Source organism: Mustela putorius, unplaced genomic scaffold (genome assembly GCF_011764305.1).
Source record: "Mustela putorius furo isolate JIRA1106 unplaced genomic scaffold, ASM1176430v1.1 tig00000129_pilon_pilon_pilon, whole genome shotgun sequence".
NCBI classification, from domain to species: Eukaryota; Metazoa; Chordata; class Mammalia; order Carnivora; family Mustelidae; genus Mustela; species Mustela putorius.
Genome location: NW_025421290.1, coordinates 5,620,596 through 5,646,955, shown reverse-complemented (window position 1 = coordinate 5,646,955; position 26,360 = coordinate 5,620,596). Strand labels below are relative to the sequence as shown.

Sequence of the window (26,360 nt, the reverse complement as noted above, 5' to 3'; positions counted from 1 at the left end):
ATAGACAACTGACCCTAATTAGTAACAGAAAGAATAGCTGAACTATTTGAAAATCTAAATCATAATTGTGGCAGATGTCTCCCAAGATTTAATTAATTTCTATCTAACAAATCCATGGAGCAATAAACTCAATCACCCAGAGTAACATTTTGCAACTAGGTGATGCTGGGAGGTTCATCAGGAGATTATATAGATTAAGCCTATATGTTTCATACACAAAAGTTATTGTCCTCATGCTCTGTTCTGTCACACTTAAGAGTTTTAATTAGCCTTTCTATCTTAGCTAGTAACTTGTGAACCTTACCTAGGTAGAAGTTAAAAAATTTTATGTCCCTGTTTTTCTTTTGTTTATTTCAGTACCGGATAAAGTTGAAGCCAGAAACCACAGATTATAATTAGCATTTTACTGAAGAACCATTATAGGCTATTATATAGATAAGAATAAAATCTGGAAGATATTTACACATCAGGTATCATAAAGACAGAAAAAATACATGATATTGAAGCTGGGATGAAGGGCCTATCAGGCTATATTTATTCTTATTCCATACCTTGTTATAATATTGTGTAGTTTGTAAGAAACTCTCCTGTGAGCTACAATTTTTTAACTATTATTTTCTTTATATTACATTATTTTTCAAAGATTTTTAAAAAGCTTTTATTTATTTATTTGAGAGAGAGAGAGAGTGAGAGCAAAGGGAGAGGGAGAAGCAGACTCCCCACTGAGCAAAAAGCCCCCTTGGGACTCCATTCCAGGACCCTGAGATGCTGGCCTGAGCCAAAGGCAGACGCTTACCCGACTGAGCCATCCAGGTGCCCCACATTATTTCTTTTTATTATTGAAACTATGTGCTTGATTGTTTAGGCTGTAAAATTAAATTTATGTACCATATGTTTATTTTATGGAAACTGAACTTGAATTTCTCTGCCAACCATGTAATATTTAACTCACTAGCTATGAATTCACTGATCTTGTTTAAATGAACTCAACCAGTATTTTTAAATCCTTAAGATTCTTTTGGAGTTGGAATAAAGCAAATGTTTTCCTGTTTGCATCAATTGTGGTACAAGTAATGATTATAACAGACACATTTTTTTAAGTACCACGTAGAATTTCAACTTTTTACATGCTGTCCACCTCCGGGTTGATGGTCAAAGCATATGGATCTGCCATTGCTGGCAACATAAAAACATCTGCACTCCGCTGTTGAAGCCTATGACCTCAAACTTTTTATTGCCCGATTCATATCAAACACTGTGTTTCAAGAATAGCATCCTTGAAGGATTATCAGATATTTATCCTTGTTTCAAACTGGGAATTCAGAGTTTCCAATTTATGCAGGCTCATGAGGTAAACACTTTTTTAAAGTCTTCGTATCAGAACAAGATGTGGCTGTCTTGATCAATTGCTTCATTGTGATCTCAAAACCACTATAAAACCCTCTGCTTTGACCAATTTGCTGCATTGTTCTGGTATCCTATTTTCCCTCTCTTTAGCAGCATACCTATTTCTTCATTTATTTACTTTTACCTTGTAGTATAGTATGTATTTTCTGTATGCTGCCTCAAATTCTCTGGAATAACTCAAGTATAAATAAGTAAGAATAAATTTCAGACTAGAGAAAGGATCAATGCTTATAGGGTCAAAGGAAGAAAGAAAGAATCTACGACAGTAAACAAGTACTAGGATACCAATAGAACATTTGAAAAGATTTTGAGTCATTGAAGCCAAAAGTATGTGCCCACCAAAACAAGTGCCAAGAAGCTTTGAAAGAAGGAACTGTTCTTCAACAATTTTTTCAATGCAGCAAACACATAGGCTTTGTCCATAGAGCATGTAAGTCTGAGCTTACTTATGTTCCCTAAATAAGTGCCCTTTGTGCGCAAAGCACAAGAAAATACATAATTCCTTGTCCTGTTAAGGTATAAATTTAATTTCTACATTATACAGTTAATTACAATGGTCACCAACAAGGAGTGTATTGCCCAAGGACAGAATTGAATTGGATGTTCTAAACCACAAGCCCACCATCTGCAACCTGCTCTTCTGTGATTTTTCAGTTACTAAATGCATTGGCTGAGTGTTTCTCTGGCTTTTCTGTTCAAAGCCTCTACTGAACTCTAAAAATACCTTTGCCAGTATACATAAATCTGGCAACTTTCTTTCTACTTTCAGAACAGGGCTGGACCCGAAACTGCAAAAGAGCTTGTGAAACACCAGCCAAATTACTTCCTCGAACTCCTGTTCCATATTCTGGGCACTGTGAAGCATAATCTCTTCCACTTGACAACCTTTTTTATAATCCTGTAAAATGCCTTATAAACACTCTCTTGGATGTCAGATGCAAAACCTTATCCTCTTCAAGCTGCAGATAACGATACTGAGATACCACCAAATATGATGTCTTGTCCCAGATCACATACTGAGAAGGTAAGTAGATTCAGAATCCCTTTGCGGTCTCTGCTTTTGTTTTCGCTTCTGCAGAACACCCGGTCTCATTCAAGGAGCAATCCCCGCGGTGAGGCACCGCGCGGGGCCCAACAGGGATAAAGGCCACTGAGACTTTCTGGGAATTCAGGCTTGCAGAAATGTCGTGGAAAAAACTCGGCAGAAGACAGGTTGTGCAGGTGTGCAGGGAAGCCTCAAACTGGTACCACTGGGAATGATTTGCAAAACAGGAAGGTACAGTAGGGTGTGCCGCGGCTTAGTTCACCCGGCACTCCCCCACCTCCTTCCCTGGCGCCCCACGGCCAGGTTACTTCTGGCCCAGTGCCCTCAGCGTACCTTTTCCGTGTTGAACTGGAAAGGCTGCCCTCGTGCCCACCCTTGTCCCTGTACCCGTCACCCTCCAGATTTACCTGACGCAGCTGGGGGCGGCTTAGCGGAGGCCCGTCGGTTCAAGAATGCCCGCGGGCGTCCGTAATCTCCGCGGGTAGCACAGCCCGGGCCCCGAAAGGACGCGCCCGGCCGGGGGGCACGGCGGCCTGGCGGCCGGGAGGGTGTCGTGTCCCGACCAGGCCTCAGGGCGGCACTCTGGTCCCGCGGCCGGCACGCTCGGGCGGGCCGCTGGGCGCCGACCCACGCTGGCCGGGAACGTTTCACCCGGTGACGCAGCCCCGGGTGGGGGACGTGGTGCGGCGGCGGCGGCGGCGGCGACGGTACGCGCCTCCGCCGCCTGCGAGAGGACGTGCGGTGCGGCGGGAGGCGGCGGCCCGGAGACCTGGAGTGGCCGGCGGGCGCCGGGAAAGCGGGACGCGGGCGCCGGCGAGGAAGTAGGTCCCAGACTCGGCGCTCAACAAAGAGCGGGGCCGCCCCCCTCGGATACCGAGCGGGCCCCCGGCTCCCGGCGGGCGGGGAGACCGGCCGGGCTGTTCGCGGGCGGCCAGGAGGGGGAAGGGCCGCGACCGGGCCGCGACTGCGGGGCGCCGGGGACCCTCCTAGGCCCGCTTGTCCGCGGCCCCCGGCGGGGCGGAAGGGAAGGGGCTGGGCCGTTCGGGGTTGTAGTGGTTGCTTGTCCCTCGTGCAGGCGGAGCTGCGGGCAGAGGCTCCATGTTGGAAAGCGGCGCCGCTCGTCCTCGTTAGCGGGAATCGGGGCGCCGCGGGCTGAGCCGGCGGGGGCCGGGCCCTGAGCGAAGATGGAGGCCCCGCTGCGGCCTGCCGCGGACATCCTGAGGCGGAACCCGCAGCAGGACTACGAGCTCGTCCAGAGGGTCGGCAGCGGCACCTACGGGGACGTCTACAAGGTGAGGCAGGCCGGGCCCGGAGCCGGGCTCCTTTCCTGAGGTCGGCTGGCTCTCGGGAATAGGGCCACTTTCTGGCGGAGTATGAGACGTGGGGAAGATGCCTTTATTGTTGCATCTTGGGGATGTAGCGGCCTGGGTTCCTTTTTTACTGCGCTCAGAGCACTCTGTGTTCATTGCTTGCTCTGATCGCCACCAACACGCAAAACTAACCACACCTTTGCAAACCACGGTGGTACTGTGTGTGTGTGTGTGTGTGGTATAAAGGCTTTTTATGTCTTTTTTGTGGCATTGAGGGAAGTTCGAATCTGCTTTTAGAGTTGCACATGAGGATGTGCTAGTCTTAGCATGGAAAAATGCTTCATGGAAGACAGTAGATGAGAAGAATATTGACATTAGGCATTTGCATTTAAAGAAAAAATTCTTAAGTGGATGAGCTTGATTTAAAAGTCATTATGAAACCAGGTCTGTCAATTTTAATTGTAAGCAGTGTAATACCAATTAAAATGATGTGTGCACGGATATTATTCTGTGGAGAATTCAGCTTTTCCTGGCAGATGTTTCATCATTTGTATTTGGTTGATTTTCCCCCCCTACTTTAGCAGTTCCTCTCTCAGGGATTTAGAACATTCAATGACCAAGAAGGGGTAGGAGCTGTTGTCTTCTTAATTGTGCTCTTTTGCATTATTTGAGATAAATGGGGAAGGGAAGGTACTTTTAATTTGGGATTAAAGAAAAATTATGGAGAAGCAAACTGAATTCTGTAAATCCATTGAGTTCTTGAAGGATTAAAAAGAAAGAAGATTGTTTCAGATTGTTTTATGGTTTTGTTTTCTATTTTAAAAGAAGCGTTAATGCAATTCATGTGGCTATATTAAAGGACATTTCCTTTGATTTTTGCAACAGTTTGTTTATTGGGTTTAATCATGATATATGTTCCATTATTCCAAACAACACTCCTGCATATAGCTGAAATGGCCTCCTTTCATATGGGTAATTTACTGTCCACTCCTCTGGGGTATGTTATTGTATTGCACAGATGGTAAAATGTAAAGAAAACATCCTTTTTTTCCCTCCTTTTCTGCTTTTATTATTCCATTAATAATAATGATGCCGAGTGGTATATGACAGCTCTAGTACTGTGTCATTTTACTGAAATGGACTGTGATGGATAGACTTTTTATTCGTTAAAAGGGCATTTGAATCTTCTGTGTAGGCACTGTTCTAGGTATGGGGTGGTGAACTATAAGGAAAGTCCCAGTTCTTGCCCTATGAATGCCTTTGAATTCAAAGTGGATAATAATGACAGGATCCTCTTTATGTAGAATTAGAGGTAATTAACTCTTCATTGTTTAGGTATGGATTAGCCATTTTGTGGAATGCTCTTGAAAAAGTTGAAATTCCTCTTTTGCCTTCTTAGTCCTATTTTTTAGCCATTTTCATCTTATGATTCACTATGAATTAGATCAGTTCAGTTCATGTTAGTGAAATAGTCTAAATTCCAGTTCTTGTATATTTTATCTTCTCCATCTATAAGAAAATTTAAAGTGTCTTCCCCACAAAAGTCTCAAGATTTCCACTTTAAAAAAAAAGTATAGGGACGCCTGGGTGGCTCAGTTGGTTGGGCAGCTGCCTTCGGCTCAGGTCATGATCCCAGCGTCCTGGGATCGAGCCCCACAAGGGGCTCCTTGCTCTGCAGGGAGCCTGCTTCTCCCTCTGCCTCTGCCTTCCACTCTGTCTGCCTGTGCTCGCTCTCACTCTCTCTCTCTCTGACAAATAAATGAATAAAATCTTTAAAAAATAAATAAATAAAAAATAAAAATAAAGTATAATAACTATAGCAATTCTCTGGAGAATGATTTTATTCTTGCCAGGAAAAGCAAAGGGTTACAACCCTTAAAGGGAAAACTAATGCTTGTCTTTGACCCTGGAACTTCCCTGCCTTGTGTCTCTCTTCCACAGCTCCTAAATGGAGGATCAGTGACTGAATATTTATCATACATCATCTTCCCCTCCCCACCCCCAGCCCCATCTCCTTCCTCACCACATTCATGCCCTCTCACAGTCATATATATATATATTCTTGGCCAGCCTCTGATTCCTAAATATCCTCAAAATCCTGGTTCCTTATCTTTTGTTTTCCTTTTTTCTAATTACCTGGAATCACCTGCAACCCTACCTTCAAATGTTGCTATCTTTCCTGTCCTCAAAAGCACTTAATGCTTTGTTTATCTGCAGTGCCTATTATGATATCCTGCTATGTATTTTTTGTACAAATTTTAATTATTTGAATTCTCTAGGAAAACTGTGGAAAACTATTTCATAGCATACCCATTTTCAGCTAAATACCCATTTTCTCTAAATCCTACAGATTGTGTCAGCTGTATTTACTTCCTTTTATATACCTGAAAACGTGTAACATTCAGAATGTAGTGCTGAAGTTTTGAAGCTCAGAGTGGTTGGAGTAATTTTGCTATTTATCGCTGTTTCTGATTAGCTAAAAATCTTTGGAAGCTTTAGAAGTATTTTCAGTCAGTGATACAAACTAGTAAAATACTAATGGTAGAAAATAATGAAGGCAAATTAGTTGCTCTTCTAGTCAGGTACCACCTATTTTTCTTTATAAATACTACAACTACAGCAACTATTTGGAGCAGGATTTTATTCTTGCCAGGAAAAGCAAGTATCTTATGAAACAGGAGCTTTAAAAGGACTGCAGCTTTGAGACTCTTTGTGAATTATGTGTATGCTCTTCAAAAACACAGGTCTCCTCTGAAGCTCCAGTCTTCGCTGAGAATCTCCAGTAGGGGAGGGCTAGGCTATTCCCTGGTTGAAACGATAAGAATTCTTTTAGATAAATAGAGAAGAGCAGGAAATGGTAGAGGGGAAAGAAACAAAAGAGAAAAGAAATGTGGTAGAAGATGGGAGAAGGATTAGATTTCAGCTGAGCAAACTTTATTTGTAATTAATGTTAATATTCAAAATCTGCCAACAGGAAGAGGAAGTCTGGAGATTTAGTGTTTTCACTACATTCTGTCCACAGAAGAATTAGACATGTCAAATGATCTAGACAATTATAGTACCATGTTACAGTTTATAATTAACAGTACAAGCCATTGAAGTAGTCTTTATCAAAATGTTTGTATCAAAATTTTTCCCAACTTCTATTCCAGAGAAGGTCTTGAAATCTTTTTTGTTTGTTTGTTTTTTAACCTTTTGTGGGCTATAAATTCAGAGTGGGCAAACCCATGCATTTTTTTTTCTAATTTTCATGCTTTTTCTGATAGATTATACAAGTATGATTATACAAGTATGACATGTCTAGCTACAAGAGGGAAGGAATAGATGCCTCTTGCTCATCACTGTGTAATAGCAGAGAGATAGATGCTCAATAAGTATTTGTTGAATGATGTTAGTTATAGAAAATTACCCAGAGCTAATACAGTTAATAATTCAATGTAGTTTATTTCAGGCTTTTTTTCCCTAATATTTTTAAACCAGTATGTTTCTAAAAATGGCTCTTATAAAATAAGGGTCACATTATATATCTTTTTCCTACTTGAATTGGAATGGCTAGCATTTTCGCTGGTCATTAAATATTCTTCAAAAATAACATTTTTAGGGGTGCCTGGGTGGCTTAGTGGGTTGAGCCTCTGCCTTTGGCTCAGATCATGATCTCAGGGTCCTGGAATTGAGCGCCACATTGGCTCTCTGCTCAGCGGGGAGTCTGCTTCCCCTCCACCCCCCTACCCCCCCCCCCACTATTTGTGATCTCTATCTGTCAAATAAAAACAAACAAACAAATAAACATTTTTAAAGGATCTGTTAAACACTCATTTAGTGAATCTAAGGTTCATATTTGCTTTCAATTAGGAAATTTTTTTTGCAATTATAAATAATGTATAATTTGTATTCAAATCTTTGTCATGTAGTTTTATAATTTCCTTGGTTTCTTCTGGATGCTGGATGAACTGGGTTCACTGGGGCAAATCCCTCTTATATATACCCTCCTTTTTTCTCCTTTACACCAGAAATCACGATTCTGGAATGACTTGAGGCATTTGAATCATGTTTCAGGATCCCTTGTATAGATTCATTTATTCTGGAAATATTTATTGAGTACCAACTAGATGTTAGGGTATGGGATAGAGATGCAAGAAAGAGAAAGTACACTATCAATAAGGAATACGTAATTTAGTCAGGAAAACAGATGTGAACACTTGTAATAGTGGAAGCGCCATAGTAGAAGTAAAGTCAAAGAAATACCTAATTCTGTCTTTCTTGGGAATAGGGGAAGGGAGGAGAGGAGAAAGAACTATGATGTGAACCAGGGAGGATTAACAGAGGAGGGGGCATTAACTGGATTGTAAAAGAATGCAGAGTGATTTTTCAGGTGGACACAAGGGGAAAGATATTTCAGGCTATGGGAATAGTGAGTGCAAACACCTGGCATCTTGGGAAACCATGATGAATTTTGAGGGATCTGCATCTCCAGATTTGGTTTGACCAAGGATGGCAGAGATGTCATCAATAGAGAACACAGGCGATTTAGGGGCAGAAAAGGACCAGGTAGTGGACCTTATACATCATGTCAAGGAATGTGGACTTCTTTCTGTAAACTGAAGAAATACTGAAGAAGACAATCTTTCATGTTGTAGAGGATGGATTAGGTAAAGTTGCTGGAAGTATAAAGACCAGTTGTTGAATTATCCAAACGGGAGTTCGTGCAACCTAAATTTAGGCTCTGGAACTGAAGATAAAAGGAAGGGATAGATCTGAGTCATATATAGAAGATGATCAAAATTACCTGGTAATTAATGGGGGGGGCAAGTAATCAGTGGCATTTAAAATTCTGACATGGGTGATGATATTGCTGCCATCAACAAAATTAGAAAATACTAAATGTGTGGGTCTGGATCTTGTGTCTGGTTTTGGACATATGGCATTGCATTAGTGGGTATGTAGTATAATAGATGGTAGGAAATGTAGCTCTGGCCTTGAGAGATGAACTGAGGATACAGGTTTGGGAGTTATCATCACTTTATGGGGTGATACCTATGAAGTATAGGTGAGGTCATCTAAGAGAGTTTATAGGAGAATTGAGGAAATGCTGCAGTGTTAGAGTGGTGGCAGAAGAAAATGATATATTGAAGGTGTCTGAGAAGCAACAAAGATGGATGAGGAAGTTCTTTTCATAGAAATCAAGATTTTAAGAGTTCATGTCTGTCATCTCCTGCATCCATTCTTTCTCCCTTCTGCTCTGACTGCAATGAGGAAAATATATTGATCTTCAAAAATTATAAATCTGAAGTTTTGTGTAATTTCTCCTTTATTCTCCATGTCCATGGAATAAAACCTTAGAATAATATACACTTTAATGCCCTGCCTATCCTGATGTTCTAACCATACGGAACTTTATTCAGTTCCTTATATGTTCTGTACTCTCCATCCTTCAGGTTTTTACTTTTCCTTTTATTAGAATTTTCATCCTCTTCTTTCTCCTCTATCTTCTATTCTTCAAGTGTTTTGTTTTTGTTTGTTTTTTTAGATCTGCCTGTTTGTTTATTTGAGAGAAAGAAAGCATACAAGTGGGGTGGTGGGCAAAGGGAGAGGGAGAGAGAATATCTCAAATAGACTCCCCGTGAGCATGGAGCCCAAAGAGGGGCTCAGTCTCACCACCATGAGATCATGACTTGAGCCAAAATCAAGAGTTGGCCACTTAACTGACTGAGCCACCCATGCGCCCCTGGGTTTGTTTTTAAACATTACATTTTCAGGGAGGCCTTTTGTGTCCTTTAAATGCAATCATATCTCTTTGCTGTATAATTTCTTACCCTAATACTTATCATTCATCACATATCATTGTTGCTGTCAGTCTTCCTGTTCTGTTTGAACTGCATGAGAACAGAGATCTTGTGTTTACCATTGAATCAGCTAGCCTAGCATAGTGCCTACCAGATATATGTGCTCAATAAATACGTTTTGAAGGACTGAGCAACATATTCGTCATACAAATAAGGAGTTGAAAGGGTTCATTAAGAGCAAAAGATTCAACATCTGTAATCATCAGGAAAATGCAAATCAAAAGTGCAATGAAGTATCACCTTACACCAGTCAGAATGGCTGGTATCAAAAAGACAGAAATAACCAGCGAGGATGTGGAGAAAAAGGAATCCTTTCACACTGTTGGTGAGAATATAAATTGATATAGCCACTATATAAAACAGTATGGAGGTTCCTCAAAAAATCAAAAATAGAAATGCCATATGATCCAAAAATTTCTGGGTATTTACCCAAAGAAAATGAAAACACTAATTCAAAATAATATATGCATCCCTGTGTTTATTGCAACATTATTTGTGTAGCCAAGATATGGGAGCATCTCAAGTGTCCATCAATGGATAACGAAGATGTGGTATAGGTATACACAATGGAATATTAGTCAAAAAAAGAATGAAATTTTACTATTTGTGATGACATTGATGGACCTAGAAGGTATTATGCTAAGTGAAATAAATCAGACAGAAGGACAAATACTGGGTGCCTGGGTGGCTCAGTTGGTTAAGCCACTGCCTTCAGCTCAGGTCATGATCCTGGAGTCCTGGGATCGAGTCCTGCATCAGGCTCCCAGCTCCACAGGGAGTCTGCTTCTCCCTCTGATCTTCTCCCATCTCATGTTCTCTCTACTCTCTATCCCAAATAAATAAATAAATAAAATCTTAAAAAAAAAAAGGACAAATACTATATGATTTCACTTATATGTGGAATCTAAAAAACAAAACAAAAATGAATAAACAAACCCAAAAAGCAGAAACAGAGCCATAAGCACAGAGAACAACTGGTGGTTGCCCCAGGGAGGGGGCATGGGGCAGGAGATGGACAGAATGGGTAAAGGGAAGTAGGAGGTACAGGCATCAAGTTATGAAATGAACAAGTCATAGGGATGAAAGGTATAGCATAGGGAATATAGTCAGTGGTATTATAATAGTGTTGTGTGGTGACAGATGTATTCCTGTGAGCAAAGCATCATGATAGGATTGTTGAATCGCTATGTTGTATACTTGAAACTAATGTAACACTTTGTCAGCTATCCTTGAATTAAAAATAGAATAAGTTTTTAAAAAGCAAAATTGTTGAGGTAAATGGAAGGAAGTAGAGGGAATGTAGACCCCACCTTGAAGCAGTGTAGCTATGAAAGGAAGAAGCAATGAGACACACAGAAGTTTTTTCCACTGTTTTTTTCCTTCCATTGAGACTGATTACAGCTTTTCAGTTATTATTCTTCGGGATTGTTTTATTATTCAAATAGCCAGGAGTGTAGCTCAATTTAGAGAAGGAATTCCACAGGGAATGAAATCAAGACAAAGGATTTGGGAGTAATTGAAAATTGAGAAAGATTAAAGGCAAAAACTTAAGATGGAATTGTTAGGGACTTAGATAGGAAATACTTTTAAAGATTATTTCCCTCCCTTTTTTCTACCTTCACTCCTTTTTTCTCTCCCTCTTCCTCTAAAGTAGAGCCTCCATTGATTTCCAGCCCCAGTTGTTTCCCTACAAGTGTGGTTAGGATGAGGCACATTGATGTATGGGGAACTGGGATGGAGCAGGGTGATGACAGGGTGGAAAGGGGTATTTAACATTCAACCAGTATTTAGAGAGGACCTTTTATGTGCCAGACACTGTCCTGGGGCCTTGAGAAACATAGGTGAACAAAGTAGACAAAGATTCGTGTTCTCATGGAACTTACATTCTAGTAGGGGGAGAGAGAGACGATAAACATAGTAGATAAGCTGTGTATATGTTAGAAGGTGATTACAGATATGGAAAGAAGGAAAAGTTGAACAGATTAAGGGATTGCCAGGGTGTGATGGGGAAGGTTGAGGGTTGTCAGGGTATGCCTCATTGAGGTTAGATTTGAGTGAAAACTTAAAGCAAATGAGGGACTTAGCTATGTGGATATCTATGTAATCAGAAGAAGTCTTAAATATCTTTCTTACTGAATCACCTGACCCTATCACTGCAGTTAAATTGTAAGCTTAGGGTCAGGAATTAGAACTAAGACATGATCATTGACATTATCCCATCTTATTGGCGGGTGCAAAAGTACGGGTCATTATGATTTTAATTAGATGAGGTTCATCTGTTGGATGTGTTACCCATTCCTCTGTTTTGTTTTGTTTTTTTAAGATTTTATTTATTTGACAGAGAGAGACACAGTGAGAGAAGGAACACAAGCAGGGAAAGTGGGAGAGGGAGAAGCAGGCTTCCCACTGAGCAGAGAGCCTGATGCAGGGCTCGATCCCAGGACCTTGGGATCATGACCTGAGCCAAGGGCAGACGCTTAATGACTGAGCCACCCAGGTGCCCCCCTCTGTTATCTTTTAAAAGCATGATTTTGTAAACAAATTTGTAGCTGCTTCTACTGTGTCTCGACCAGTATTCTCTAATCTTTGAACTCTAAAAGTAGGCATGCCTAATGGCCCCAAATATGAAGGTGATAGAATATAGATGCATGTGCTGTTTATTTTCTCTCTGACATTTGATATCAAAACATTACCTATTTTCTCTCTTTTTTGATATTAATACCATTTGTTTGAATATACTGTCGTTTCTGTGCCATGGTAGTCTGGCATAAGAGATTATTGGGTTTTCATGTTAGGGTGAGAGAGGGTGAATAACTTGCAAAAATGGGTTAACTGCAAAAAATAAGGACTGTGCTTCAAAAATCTTATTTAAAATTACATGTTTTATTAAGCTAGTGGATATCTTATTAAAAGCTGTTTAATTAGATGTTATGTTAAATATTGTGTAAGGTTACTGTGAAATAAAGTGTGTTATTAGGATGAAGTGTACTATTATGGATGTTTACTATTTTATAAATCATCTAGTTAAATCTTTTTCTTCTTTAAATATTTTATTTATTTATTTGTCAGAAAGTAGAAGCCGGGGAACAGGAGGGAGAGGGAGAAGCAGGCTCCCTGCTGAGCAATGAGCCCAATGTGGGGCCTGAGCTAAAGACAGACACTTACCTGACTGAGCCACCCAGGCGCCCCCAGTTAAATCTTTATTTAGTATTTCTTACTCTGCAGAAGTAGGCTTATTTTATGACTGCCTTAAAAAAGAAATATGGCTCTAGTTATAGATATGAAGCTCTGGGCCATGACTGGAGGCAAATTATTTAAAAACTCTTCTACCTTCATAGAAATGTGAAAACTATAGAAGTCTTTAAAATATTTTCATCTTGGTGAAGATAGACATGAAACAGTGTCATCACTGCTGCAGCTGTACAAATTATAGTTCCAGAATTAACTTGTGGATATAGCCTTCATGTTAGGCTTATAATACATTTTAATGTTTTTGTTGTTTTTATTACTTAGGTTCAGCATTTTTACTTTAACCATCATTTCCAGTGTTCTTGGTAAAGACAAATGGGATAGATTGCAGATTGACTTAGATTTCTTATTCTGCTTTTGCTTTCAAAATTTATAAAAGTTTCACTTCTCAACTTTAAATTGTGGTTTCAGACCAAATATACAGGAAGAGAAATATGAAGGTTATTAACAAGTGATAACCTGTATTTTCAGGGCAATTTTTTTGTCAGTTGTCAAATTGTTAATTTGAGAAATGTCAGTTGTCAAAATTGTCAATTTGAGAACTTAATCCAAGTTCATATTAATTGGAGCAGGCACTTTCACCTGGCTGTGCTGGACTAATTGTACATTGGCTATTGCTCTCCAATTATGTGAGGTACTATTTAAGTTAATGTAGATAACTCTCCGTAGAAGGGCAAGATGAACTTACGTCGAACGTATCTTTATTTCTGTTAAATGTCATCATCTTCCACTGAGATTTTGATAAATGAATTCGGAAGCCAGGCAAATAGCCTGATCTATCCTTGGAGGTGTTTGGGCCCATGAATCATACCGGCCCCCACCTTCCAACATTTTTACAGAAATGAAATCGGATTAAAATGACTAAGAGTGACTAATGTTAGTTTAGCTCTTTCATAATCAGTATATTATTTGTTTCTGACAATAATCCTATGAAGTAGGGAGAGATTTATTATCATCACTGATTTACCCCAAAAAAAAAAAAACCCTTACTATTTGTCCTAGATCTTACTGTGAGTAAGTGGCAGTATGAGGATTTGAATTCAGATTATCTGACTCTGTTCTTTCCACTATTCTCAGCTGCCTAGCTGCCTGGGGACTGTATCTTTAAATTCACTGGGGGCACACAGAGCCCTTAACACGTTATTTACCGCATAATAAGCTCTTAACAAATTATGGTCAGATGAAACTTTGGTGGCCTCACTCCTCTGCTGAGAGATGAGGGATTTTTTTAGATAGATTTGAATATGCACATCAGCTTCAGTTTGTGGTACTAATTTTAAGAGACACCTTTTCTTGGTTACCCCTTCTGGTCATTACTCTTATCTTCATATTTTCCAAGTTGGAACCCAACTTGCCTTTACTATGGAGATGACTCGGCTCATAGTCACCCCACATTGTAAATAACTAAAAAGAGAATCTGTCCTTTTTCTTAGTTTGGGACACTCTTCCTGCTGTGCTTCTCTTGCCCTCATTTTGTCTGGACTTTAAACTTACGGGTATTGTTATCTGGATTAACTGAGTCCCATAGATGGTACTGTGTAATGCTATTATGAATTAAAATAAAATACTAATTATTTCAGGCAGTTATCATTAATTAGTTACTTCTGTGTGCTATCTAATTTAAGGTAAATAGGACTGCCTGAGAAGGATTTGACTTTTAGCATTGTCTTGTGAACCACTGTGTTACTTCTCCTACACATGCACCTCCTTTATTAGATGAGCTGTGCCTTCTTCCTCTCTTTTTTTAAAGATGTATTTATTTTGGGGGCGCCTGAGTGGCTCAGTTGCTTAAGTGTCTGCTTTCACCTCAGGTGATGATCCCAGAGTCTTGGGATTGAGCCCCCACATCAGGCTTCCTGCTCAGTGGGGAGCCTGCTTCTGCTTCTCCCTCAGTTCATTTCTGTTTCTCTCTCTCTCTCTCAAATAAATAAATAAAACCTTTTTTAAAAAAGGGATTTATTTATTATTTTGAGAGAAGGAGAGGGAGCATGTGTACAGTAGGGGAGAGCAGAGGAAGAGAAAGAATCTCAAGCAGACTCCCCGCTAAGGGAAGAGCCCGAGTGGGGCTTGTTCCTAGGACCCTAAGATCATGACCAGAGGCAAAATCAAGAGTCAGCTGCTCAACCAACTGAGTCCCCTAGGTGCCCCACAACTTATACATTTTAAGTTTTTTTGCTACTAATTGTATTATATGATGGAGTTGATTGGTTCCCTACCAGTTTTTTTTTTTTTCTAGGAAAATTTCCCATTATACATTAGTCATAATAAATATAACACATATATAATATACAATATATTCTATATGGTATATATATGATAATACAAGTTTTTTTTCACTTTAACAATATATTACAAACAACTTTTTATGTTAGTAATTATGTACATTTTATATTTGAGTGTTATTTCTTGTATTATTTTACAATTTAAAAAAAAATTTTGACATAGTTTTCGCTTAGAGCTTTGACTTCATCGTACAATTTTTAATCCATTATCGTTGGATTATCTCCAGGAGTTCCTTATTATAAGCAATGCTGTGATCAGTGTCCTTGAACAAATTCTTAACACAAAAATAAAACTGTTTCTTTAAGTTTTCTGAGCTTTTTGAAATTTTAGTGAATTTTGACTATAACTTCAAAAATGTGTCACCTATCAACAGTGGTTCCCTTTCATCTTAAATCCTTTCTTCCTTTTACTTTGCCATTAGGACATCCAAATAATTCAATTTAAGTACTCTTCTGGATGGAACTCTCCTTTTAAAAAAATCAATCTGTTCTAAGAAAGGGTTAAGAAAATGCTTTTCACAGGCAAGTAAGTGTCCTAACAGGCCAAGGCTTTAGTGTGTCCTGAGATGTTAGTCATGTGGACAGATTTAGAGTAACCCTAACAGGAAGGCCCCAGGCTCGGACTATGTCTGCCTGGGAGTATGTCTGCTGGGGAATGCTGCAGTGCAGTCTCCTATGGCAGTAGGAGCACCTGTCTAGACCTGTGTAACTGTGTGGAAGGCAGCTTGGAAATACTCCACAAAAATTAAGGAATTTATGAGTTGGCAGGGGCCTCTCACACAGTGCAAAAATCCCAAACCCTGTCCTTGACAAGTGGCCATTTAACTTATTTAAACAATAAGGACTTACTCTTTTAAAAGCAGTCAGTTCCTTTTTTAGGTGCTATCTGTAATCTGTCCCATTGAAACTCAGACAGGGCAGGTACATCTTTGTAATTCTTTGCTCCTATTCCAGCAATACTACCTTCACATCTGAAGTATCTGGTGCATAGGTGGTGCTCAATGAAAAAAAAATTAAAATAATGAATGACTAATCTTTATTTTAAATTTTCATGTGAATGTTATGCTATAAGTGACTCTACCCTTATTGTATTTTGTTCCCATAAACTTAATAGTCTTACTGGAAGTATTTTCCTTGAAATTTATGTAACAATTTGTATATGTATACTATGCCTAGTGTTTATAACCTACCTTTTTCCTTAAAGGATTTATAAGAGGAGTAAAATGAAGCACTTTACTTTGCTATTGTCAGAGGATAAAATATTCCGTTTGGTTTTGAATATAACACTTTTAACATTTATTTTTCAATTTTAAAAATATCATAACTTTATAGAAATTCAAAAAAAGAAGTCTCCTTTATTGCCATGAATCTATTGTTATAAGTGCTATCAAACTTTGAGCACTTAGTCAAAGTACATAGTAACCAGAATAGCAGGAAGGGTCTGGAAACTGTATGTAGTATTTTGAAGGGATTGGATGTTTGTAGTTAGAAAGGAGCCCATGTGTGTGTATATGTGTGTGTGTGTGTGTGTGTGTACACATGTATACATATATGTGTGTATATACACATATATACATATGTATGCTTACATACAATATGTATATATTATACACACATATATACATATATATATAGACATATACATACATACATACATATATATTTTAAGGGTTTTATTTATTTGAGAGAGAGAATGCGAGCGGGAGAAAGAATAGGAGTAGAGTAGTGGGGAGAGGGATAAGCAGAATCTGCACCAAACATAGAATCCGACACGGGGCTCTATTCCAGGACCCTGAGATCACGACCTGAGCCAAAACCAAGAATCCAGTGCCTAACTGAGTGAGCCACTCAGGCATCCCAGCTTTTATATTTTTTAATCTTAGCAGGGTTAAAAGTAGAACTAGCCCCTGACTGCCATAGGCTCTCAATAAATACTTAATAAATTAATAAATTTAGTTACCTGAAATTTGTCACAGTAGGAGGAATATGCTAAATCAGTATTACCTCACAGTCCAAAACTAGGGACTCTGAGGAGAAATTATAGGAAAGTAGATTTTGCTTATCATAGAAAAGCCTTCATTCAACTAAAGTTATCCTAAAGAATTAATATATCAGATTGGCCAAATTACCGCTGCAAAGTAGAAGAGAATTGTTTTTTTAGAACAAAGTTGAATTAGATGATTTCCAACAGTTTCTCTGAACTGGGTTTCTAATAGAACAGTATCTCTGGAGTGGTTTTGGTTTTGTCTGTTTTCACTATTCCTTAATATGGGTGATTTTTTAATATCCCATTCTTGACTTTCTTTTCTTATTCTCCACATTCTTCCTAAGTAATCTCATCTACCTGGCTTGGATTCAGTAATGTTGATGGTGCCCAAATCTATCTCCAATCCAGGTTAGCTCTTGAGCTTGAGGAGCTATTAAGTGGCTTACAGGGTATCACTAGTAGGTTTTCCATCGGAACCTAAAATTTAAATATGTTCAAATTTGAGCCATTCATCTATGTCCCTTCACTACCTTCCTGTCTCGAGCCATAAGGTGTGTTCATCTTCTTTGTCATTGTAGTGAATGGGACCACACTGTCCACTCAGTTGCGCAGTCCACAAACTAGGGGTTATGCTAGGCTTGCTGTTTCTTTGCATCTTACATTAAATAGCTTACCAGTTTCTAATGGAGACAAGCTTGAACTAAAGTAGAACAGAGGAGGTGAAGGGACGTGAATGGATTTGATCTATATTTTTAAGTCATCAGGATTTGCTTATACATCAGGTGTAAAAGTAAAAGGAAAGAAATGAAGAATGAAGTTGGGTTTGGATTTAAGCAACAACTGAATGCATGCAATTAATTTTATTTAGATTGGGAAGATATGGGAATGAATGGGTTTATGGAGTAGGGATAATCGAATGTTCTATGTTAGACATGTTAACATTGAGATGCCTTTTAGGTTTCCATGGATTTAGGAATGTGAAGCTGAGTAAGGAGAGATTTGTCCTGGAGATGGTTGTTAAAGCCATAAGACTACATAGGAGAATGTCAGATAAAGAAAAACTGAAATTTCGTCATTACTCAGGATAGGTAAGAAAAGAGGGAGTAATAAAGAGGCTGAAGCATTATTGAAGGTTTGAAGAGGAGAGTAAAATAGTCCTAATGAAGAGTGGGAAATAGCTTCTCCTCGTGGAAAAGTTGTAGTTTGAAATTTGTGTTGTGATTTCAAAATAAGATCAGTTAACATAATTTTAAATTTGTTTCCAGCAGCATTAGCTGGCTAGCTATTTAATACCAGCATGGAATGAGTGGATTATGTTTAATCAGATTAGGATTTTGTAAAGCTAGTGTGATACAGGGCAGGATGGGACAGGAGTTAAGGGAGTTTGTGAGAGAGTGACTGGAAATGGAGTGATGGACTATGGAACCCTAAAAATTGAGGGAATGTGAGGAATTGAGATATAATTGGTAGCCATAAGAAACTGCTCTGATAAGAATGGAAGGACTGGGACTGAAAGGGTAGATCATCAGCAGGAAGTACAGTGTTTGAAATCAAGATTCAGATAGGAGGTCAAGGAATGAAAAGTCAGGAAGTAGGTCTGGAGGCAAGAGAAGGAATGGAGAAGAAGACTGACCCAGAGACCATAAAGTCTTGAATGAACAAGGAGGGGGGGTGACCAAGAAGTTAGTAGGTGGTAGCTCCAAGAGAACAGTGGTTGATATAGTCTGTCTTGAGCTGCAGAGGAATCTCGATGTGTCACCCTTCCCTTATTTACACTATTAAGTTCCCTTACCACAAGATAGTTCTTCTTTGAGATGCCCGTGTTTTCTCCTGTCTTTACCATGTTGTCTGGAATTCTGCCATAATCATCACCACCACTACCACCACCATCATGCTTCTTCTGCAGCCCCAACATCTCTTTTCAGGTCTCAGGTTAGATTTACTTTCTCTTGGAAGCTTTCTCCAGCCAGCTTTGAATGGGGTCAGAACCTCCTATGTTGTCTTATGTCACCTTTGAGGGCACTTGTGACACTGTATGGTATTTACTGTTCACTTCTCTCTCTCTCTCTCCAACTGATAAAAGCCTTGGAAGACAGGAACTTTTTTGTTTCATTAATTCCCCAATATCAACAACAGTACGTGATGCATAGTCAGTAATATTGGTTCAATGAGCCAGTCAAAAACAGTGTTCTAAAACAGTATACCAAAAACAGGTATAGAGGTTTTATAGCCTATGACATAGTTTACTTTTTTTTTTGGATGAACCAGTACTTCACATTCTTCAAACCTTACAGATGCTGTGTTGCTACTTTTGTATTGTAGTTCATATTCTTAAATCTGGGATGCATAATCCTGACTGAAAATAGTCACTGGCCACTAGAGATAGCTTGTTACATACAGGGATATCTCAATTTTCTGTAGTTATGTTAAATAATATTTTTGGAAGAAGGGGGCATATTTAAAACTGGTGCCCCCAGTTGGCTTTCCAGAAAAGTTTTTGTGACCCTAAAATTATGCTGGAAAGAAGTTAATTGGAGATAGGATGAGGGGCCTAATGTGAAGAACAATAAAGTTGTGTATAAAGGCTGAGCTCACTTACCTTCATGGTGACTGTCTTGGTTGCCATAGGTTTTAAATGACTGTCATTAGTTACCAGTTTTATTTTAGATCTAATTTTTAAAAATTCTCTTCTAAAAAATTCTAACTTCATGGCCACAGAGGTGTAATATTTATTATTAAGTATTCTCTCTCTTGTTCTTTCTTGAAAACTTGCAGGTAAATGTGTAGACACAAGACTTTTCCTTTAATTATTTTTAATCACCTTAAAATTTTCACAGCATGTGAAGAAGTTCATGGCTGAAAAAACTGGCAGCTGCATGGTATTATTGAAATAGAAATGGCTTGGTCAGCATTTTTTTTTTTTTTAACCTTTGTGCAAGTGGAACTCTAAGGATAACTTTTCACTGTGAATTTAAAAATCAAAGACTGGACAATTTGAGTTAAAACACTTCTCTGATAGTAAATTGACTTGGAAATATTAAGATGTTAAAGGGAAATGCATTAGCAATGAGAATAGAAAATTTAACTGGAAAGGCTCTTTCATGGATTTTATTATTACATTGATCCCATTTATTATTAGTTTATCTTTCCCTACCCAGTGATTTCAATTCCTAATTAATAAGAGTTAAATAATAGATAAGCAGGACTCCTGGGTGGCTCAGTCTGTGTTACATGTCTGCCTTGGGCTCAGGTCATGATCTTGGGGTCCAGAGATCGAGCCATGCCAGGCTCCCTGCTCAGGGGGAGTCTTCTCCCTCTCCTTCTGCCCCTCCCTCCTGCTTGTGCTCACGTGCATACTCTCTCACTCAAATAAGTAAAATCTTAAAAAAAAGAGATTAGCTGTAGTGACATTTTCTTAGAGTTCTGGGTGTTTATTATACTTTTAAGTCTGATTAGTGAATACCAGTAACCTACTAAAATACACAGGAATCAGAAATATATTTAGATCCTTTTTGTAGAGGTGCTTTAGTACATTCCATTATTTCCTACTGCAGGATTTTCGAATTCTTGTGTGTTAAAAACAAAAATACTTGAGAATATTGCATTGAACTTGTTGGAGAGAATAGTTGGGTTTCAAAAACCAGTACTATGTATGACTCTTCTGGGTTATAGTGTGAAAGTATATAGTTAAATTTCTGAAAGATCTCTTTAGCAAATTGAATCTGTAAAGTCTCTGTTTAGATCTTTTTTTTCTGAAAGCCTCTTTGCATTTTATTATAAAAGAGCCTGGTACTGCTTTCTGTTTTAAAAATTCCAGCTGGAAAATTACAGAGTACGAAAGTTTGCCCATCGTTGCTTCATTTGGAGAGAACAGAAGTATGTCTTCAAAATGGAGAATGACATTTAAGATATCTGTTAGTGGGAGTTTTAGCTTATATTATTTTTCTTTACTTTTTACTTCTGTTAATCATATATTTTGGCTTCTGCCTGGTACAGCTGAATACCATTTTTATTTTATGTGGTTCTATAATTATTGTTCATATCCTCCAATGAGCTGTTTCTTTCTGAGCCCCTGAGAATCTAAAAAACAAAACAAAACAAAATACCCAAAAAGGTGTTCTCTGTCCTTGTGTCTTTATTTTGGTTCTATTAAATTGAAACAACATATCTGTGTTGATTGTAATCATGAAAATTGACTCTTAAATGTGTCTGAAAGTATCCTATACTTAAAAAAATAGTTTTATATGTATTCTTTTAAAAATAATCAGTAGAGTTAATTTTAAGTATTTTAGTTTTAGATTTACAGAATAATTGAGCCAATAGGATGTAGTTACATTCATCTACCCCCCAACCACCTACCTACCCATGGTTTCCCCTTTTATTAACATCTTTCATTGGTGGGGCACATTTATTACAATTATTGAACCAGTATTGATATATTGTTATTATTATTATAGTCCATACTTGACATTAAGAGTCACTTGTGTTGTACAGTTTTATGGGTTTTGACAGATACATAATGATATGTATCCATCATTACAGTTTCATGCAGAAGAGTTTCACCACCCTAAAACCTCCTATGCTTTAGGTATTCATCAGTCTCCACCTAAACCCTTGGCAACCATCATTCTTTTTATTCTCTATAGTTTTACTGTTTCCAGAATGTCACATACTTGGAATCATATGGTATTAGACTGATGGCTTTCACTTAGCAGTAGGCATTTAAGTTTCCTAACTTTTCATGGCTTGATAGCTCATTTTTTTCATTGTTTTTTTATTTATTTGACAGAGAGAGATCACAAGTAGGCAGACGGCAGGTAGAGAAGGGGGGGAGGGAGCAAGCTCAATGCAGAGCTCTATCCCAGGATCCTGAGATCATGACCTGAGCCAAAGAGAGAGGCTTGACCCACTGAGCCACCTAGGCGCCCCTCATTTTTTAAAATCACTAAATAATATTTAGTATGGATGTACCACAATTTGTTTATCATTACCTATTGAAAGACATCTTAATCATTTCCAGTTTGGGTGATTATGATTAAAGTCTGCTATAAGCATTCTTGTACAGGTTTTTGTGTGGATGTAAGTTTTTAACTTAATTGGGTAAATGCCAAAAGTGGGGATTGCTAGATCATATGTTAAGACTGTGTGTTTAGCTTTGTAAGAAACTGTCAAACTGTCAGTATATGTGTTCCTTTTTTCTTTTTTTGTTTTTTTTTTTAAGATTTTATTTATTTATTTGACAGAGAGAAAAAGCACACAAGTAGGTAGAGGGCAGATGGAAGAGAGAAAGAAGCAGGCTCTCCACCAATCAGGGATCCAGATGCGGGGCTCAGTCCCGGAACCCTGAGACCACGACCTTAGCTGAAGGCAGACGTCCAATCAGCTGAGCCACCCAGCTCAGTATATGTGTTCTTAAGAATCAACTGAACAAACCGAGGCGCCTGGGTGGCTCAGTTGGTTAAGCCTCCGCCTTTGGCTCGAGTCATGGTCTCAAGGTCCTGGGATTGACCCTCCATCGGGCTTTCTACTCAGTAGGGAGCCTGCTTCCCCCTCTCTGTCTGCCTACTTGTAATCTCTCTCTCTCTCTGTCAAATAAATAAAATCATTAAAAAATATATTTAAAAAATCAACTGAATTGGGGCATGTGGGTGGCTTAGTCAGTTGAGCCACTGACTCTTGGTTTCAGGTCAGGTCATGATCTCAGGGTTGTGAGATCTGCTGAGGATTCACATTCCCTTCTCCCTCTGCCCCTCCTCCCCACTTGATCTCTCTTTCTCTCTCTAAAATAATTAATTAAAAAAAAAGAAAGAATCAACCTACTTAAAAACCTGGAAGGATATACTCTAAACTATTAACAGTAGTTACCTCAAGGGGATGAAAGTGGGGAGATGGGAGGGACTGTCATCTTATTTTATAGTATTTGAATTTTTTAAACAAAATACTATTTTGTAGTAATTTTTTACAATAAAATTTTTCTCTAAAATATTTAATGCATGGTAATAAAAATTGAAATGAGGGGCACCTGGGTGGCTGTCTGTTAAAGTGTCCGACTCTTGGTTTCAGTTCAGGTCGTGATCTCATGGGTCATGAGACTGAGTGTCCCGAGTCAGGTTCTGCGCTCAGTGGGGAATCTGCTTGAAGATTTTCTTCCTCTGCTCCTCCCCACTGGTTTACACCCTCTCTTTCTCAAGTAAATAAGTAAATCTTTTTTAAAAAATTAAAAAATGAGTTAACATAAATAAAAGAAGACCATTTAAAGCAGTATATTATCAGTTTCATAGCACTTCCTAGTTGTGGAGAATTTTAATATTCTCAACCTTTAAGTAAAGAGGATAATTACTCCAATCGTAATTGTCCGTTCAACAAATTTATAGAACCATCTACCCATAGCATAGTCCTTCATAGAATCCTCCTCAGAGCTAAGAAGAGAACACACTTCATCCAGCCTTGGGATGTTAGGCAAGACTTCCTGGAGGAGGTGATACCTAAATTGCATTCTGAGGGAGAAATCTGAATTAATGAGACTAATGTGGAGGGTAGGGGAAGGAGAATGTACCAGAATGAGGGCAGTGTTTTCAAACTAGAGACCAAGTCATTTGCTTCTGGTTAATCTGATTAAATCAGAATTAATTGTTTCACAGTCTCAGAGAAGCATATTAGATCTTTTCATGCTCTTGGCACTTGTTTGATAAACTGTAATTGGGAGGTGTGGGCTCATATTTTCTTTTGGTTTCTAGTGACTGGCAGGGTTTATTGCCCTAATCCTGTTTTGCTTGGAAAACTGGAATAATGAATACCCTGAAGATATTTTGTTGCTAGAGATGTGTCAGCATCTATCACTGTTGCATGAGTTAAACATTGTACTCTCTTGAGTTTTAGAACCTTGAATGGTTCAACTGTCACTGTTTGTGAGTGTATATACATATTACTTTCTTGGGCCATCTATGTCTCTTATAGTTAAATCTTTCTTCCCATATGTAAATCTCCACTATATACACATAGATATTTTATGTTTTCTATATTCCAGGGAAACTTTAAAAATTATCACTTAGAGAAATGCAGAAAGAGGGGAAAACCGGGAATGTAACAACGTGAAAAGATCGTAGTGGATTATGTTTGCTAGATTATGATGCAGGAGCCTTAAAAGAAGAATTAGTTGAGTCTTGTCAGTTGATAATTTTCCGAATCCTGTAAGTTAAGAGTTTAAACATTTTGGAAAGCTACTGACTTTTATTTGGTATCTTTTTCCAAATTATTTAAAATAATAGGGGCACCTGGGTGGCTCAGTGGGTTAAGCCGCTGCCTTTGGCTCGGGTCAAGATCTCAGGGTCCTGGGATCGAGTCCCGCATCGGGCTCTCTGCTCAGCGGGGAGCCTGCTTCCCTCTCTCTCTCTCTGCCTGCCTTTCCATCTACTTGTGATTTCTCTCTGTCAAATAAATAAATAAAATCTTTAAAAAATAATAATAATAATATTTTTTCTTGGTTCAAATTCAACTCTCAAATTATTTAGGACCTTAAATATGAAAGAATTTACGATCTCTAATGTTGAAAATCATCATAGGAAATAGTTTAATATAAAATATGAATAGTACATTACCCTATTTTCAACAAAAGTCACCCCTGAGGTGTGTTAAATATTATGAAATTAATACTTTTCTTTGGTACCTGTTGCATTTAAAAAAGGAAAACAGAATTCTCATCTGTTGAAAAAGCAGTGGAACATTGACATCAGAATACATTTACTGGGTTCTTACACTGTCTCTTGCCCCTGGCCAGCAGAATAGCCTTGGGCAAGTCCCCTAACTTGACCTAGCTAAGTCTTTGTGTTTAAATAAATAAAGTAATGAATATGAGAGTTCCCCCAAACTATAAAGCAATTATAGATATAATTTGCATCATTATCATGGAATTTATCTTCCAATACACATTTATAACCCACTGAACAGCATTCCCAAGAAGTCAGTTATTACTGCTTATTTTATAACTTCTGGCCATGTTCTTTTTTTTTTTTTAATTATCATGTAATGTATTATTTGCCTCAGGGGTGCAGGTCTGTGAATCATTAGACTTACACATTTCACAGCACTTACCATAGCACATATCCTTCTCTAGTGTCCATAACTTAGCCACCCTCTAGCAATCCTCAGTTTGTTTTATGAGATTAAGAGTTTTTTATGGTTTGTCTCCTTCCCAATACCATCTTGTTTCATTTTCCCCCCAATCCTCCTCAACCCCCTGCCCTGCCTTTCAAATTCCTCATATCAGAGAGATCATATGATAATTGTCTTTCTCTGACTTATTTCACTTAGCATAATACCCTCTAGTTCCATCCATGTCATTGCAAGTGGCAAGATTTCTTTTCTTTTGATGGCTGCATAGTATTCCATTGTGTGTATATATATACCACATCTTCTTTATCCATTCATCTCTTGATGGACATTTAGGTTCTTTCATAGTTTGGCTATTATGAACATTGCTGCTATACACATTTGGGGTGCATGTGCCACTTTGGATCTTTAGGGTAAATACCCAGTAGAGCGATTGCTGGGTCATAGGATAGCTCTATTTTCAACTTTTTGAGGAACCTCCATCCTGTTTTCCAGAGTGGCTGCACCAGTTTGCATTCCCACCAACAGTATAGGAGGGTTCCCCTTTCTCTGTATCCTCGCCAATATCTGCTGTTTCCTGACTTGTTAATTTTAACCATTCTTTTGGTATGGTAGTATCTGATTGGTGTATGGTAGTATCTCACTGTGGTTTTGATTTGTATATTTCCCTGATACTGAGTGATGTTGAGCACTTTTTCGTGTGTCTGTTCTGTCCATGTCTTATATACCAAAATCTCACTGGCATGTAAAATGTTGAGCAGTGGACAGCCTAATCTGTGTACACATAATTTTCTATAACCCATGGCAGGACTGAAATGCTGAAAGATCTTAGGAACTGGGACAACACCTAAGGCTAACAGATAGTTCTTTTGTCCAAGTGCAAGAAAGCAGAAAGGATAGTTGTGGTGTGAAGCTTTTGGTTGACCTGTTCCATGTCTTTGAATGTGTTTGCATTTGGTTTAGGGATAATTTGGGGGGGGGGTTGGTTAAAATGTCTTTTTTCCTCCCCAGACCACTCCTTATGCTAATTTACCATGATAGATGAGGAAAATATGAACTTCTTACTGTATTTGAGACTTGTGTAGAAAATCCTTTTTTTCTTCCTGTTTGTGTTTCTTTCTGTATCCC

General features: G+C 38.6%; 1 protein-coding gene across 5 annotated transcripts in view; it reads left to right on the top strand.

Annotated features, from left to right (window-relative positions):
• The first annotated feature begins 2,275 nt into the window (after window positions 1-2,275).
• MAP4K5 (mitogen-activated protein kinase kinase kinase kinase 5) overlaps window positions 2,276-26,360 on the top strand; it is a 109,264-nt gene continuing 85,179 nt past the window's right edge. The window contains exons 1-2 of one of the 5 annotated variants that reach the window (XM_045069292.1): window positions 2,276-2,431; window positions 3,528-3,744. In XM_045069292.1, coding sequence (XP_044925227.1) covers window positions 3,637-3,744 — 108 coding nt within the window. In that variant the 5' untranslated portion in view covers window positions 2,276-2,431; window positions 3,528-3,636. Of the gene's footprint in view, window positions 2,432-3,135; window positions 3,274-3,527; window positions 3,745-26,360 lie in introns of those variants that run through there. The other 4 variants (XM_045069307.1, XM_013056028.2, XM_004738748.3 and 1 more) reach the window with 4 other exon arrangements.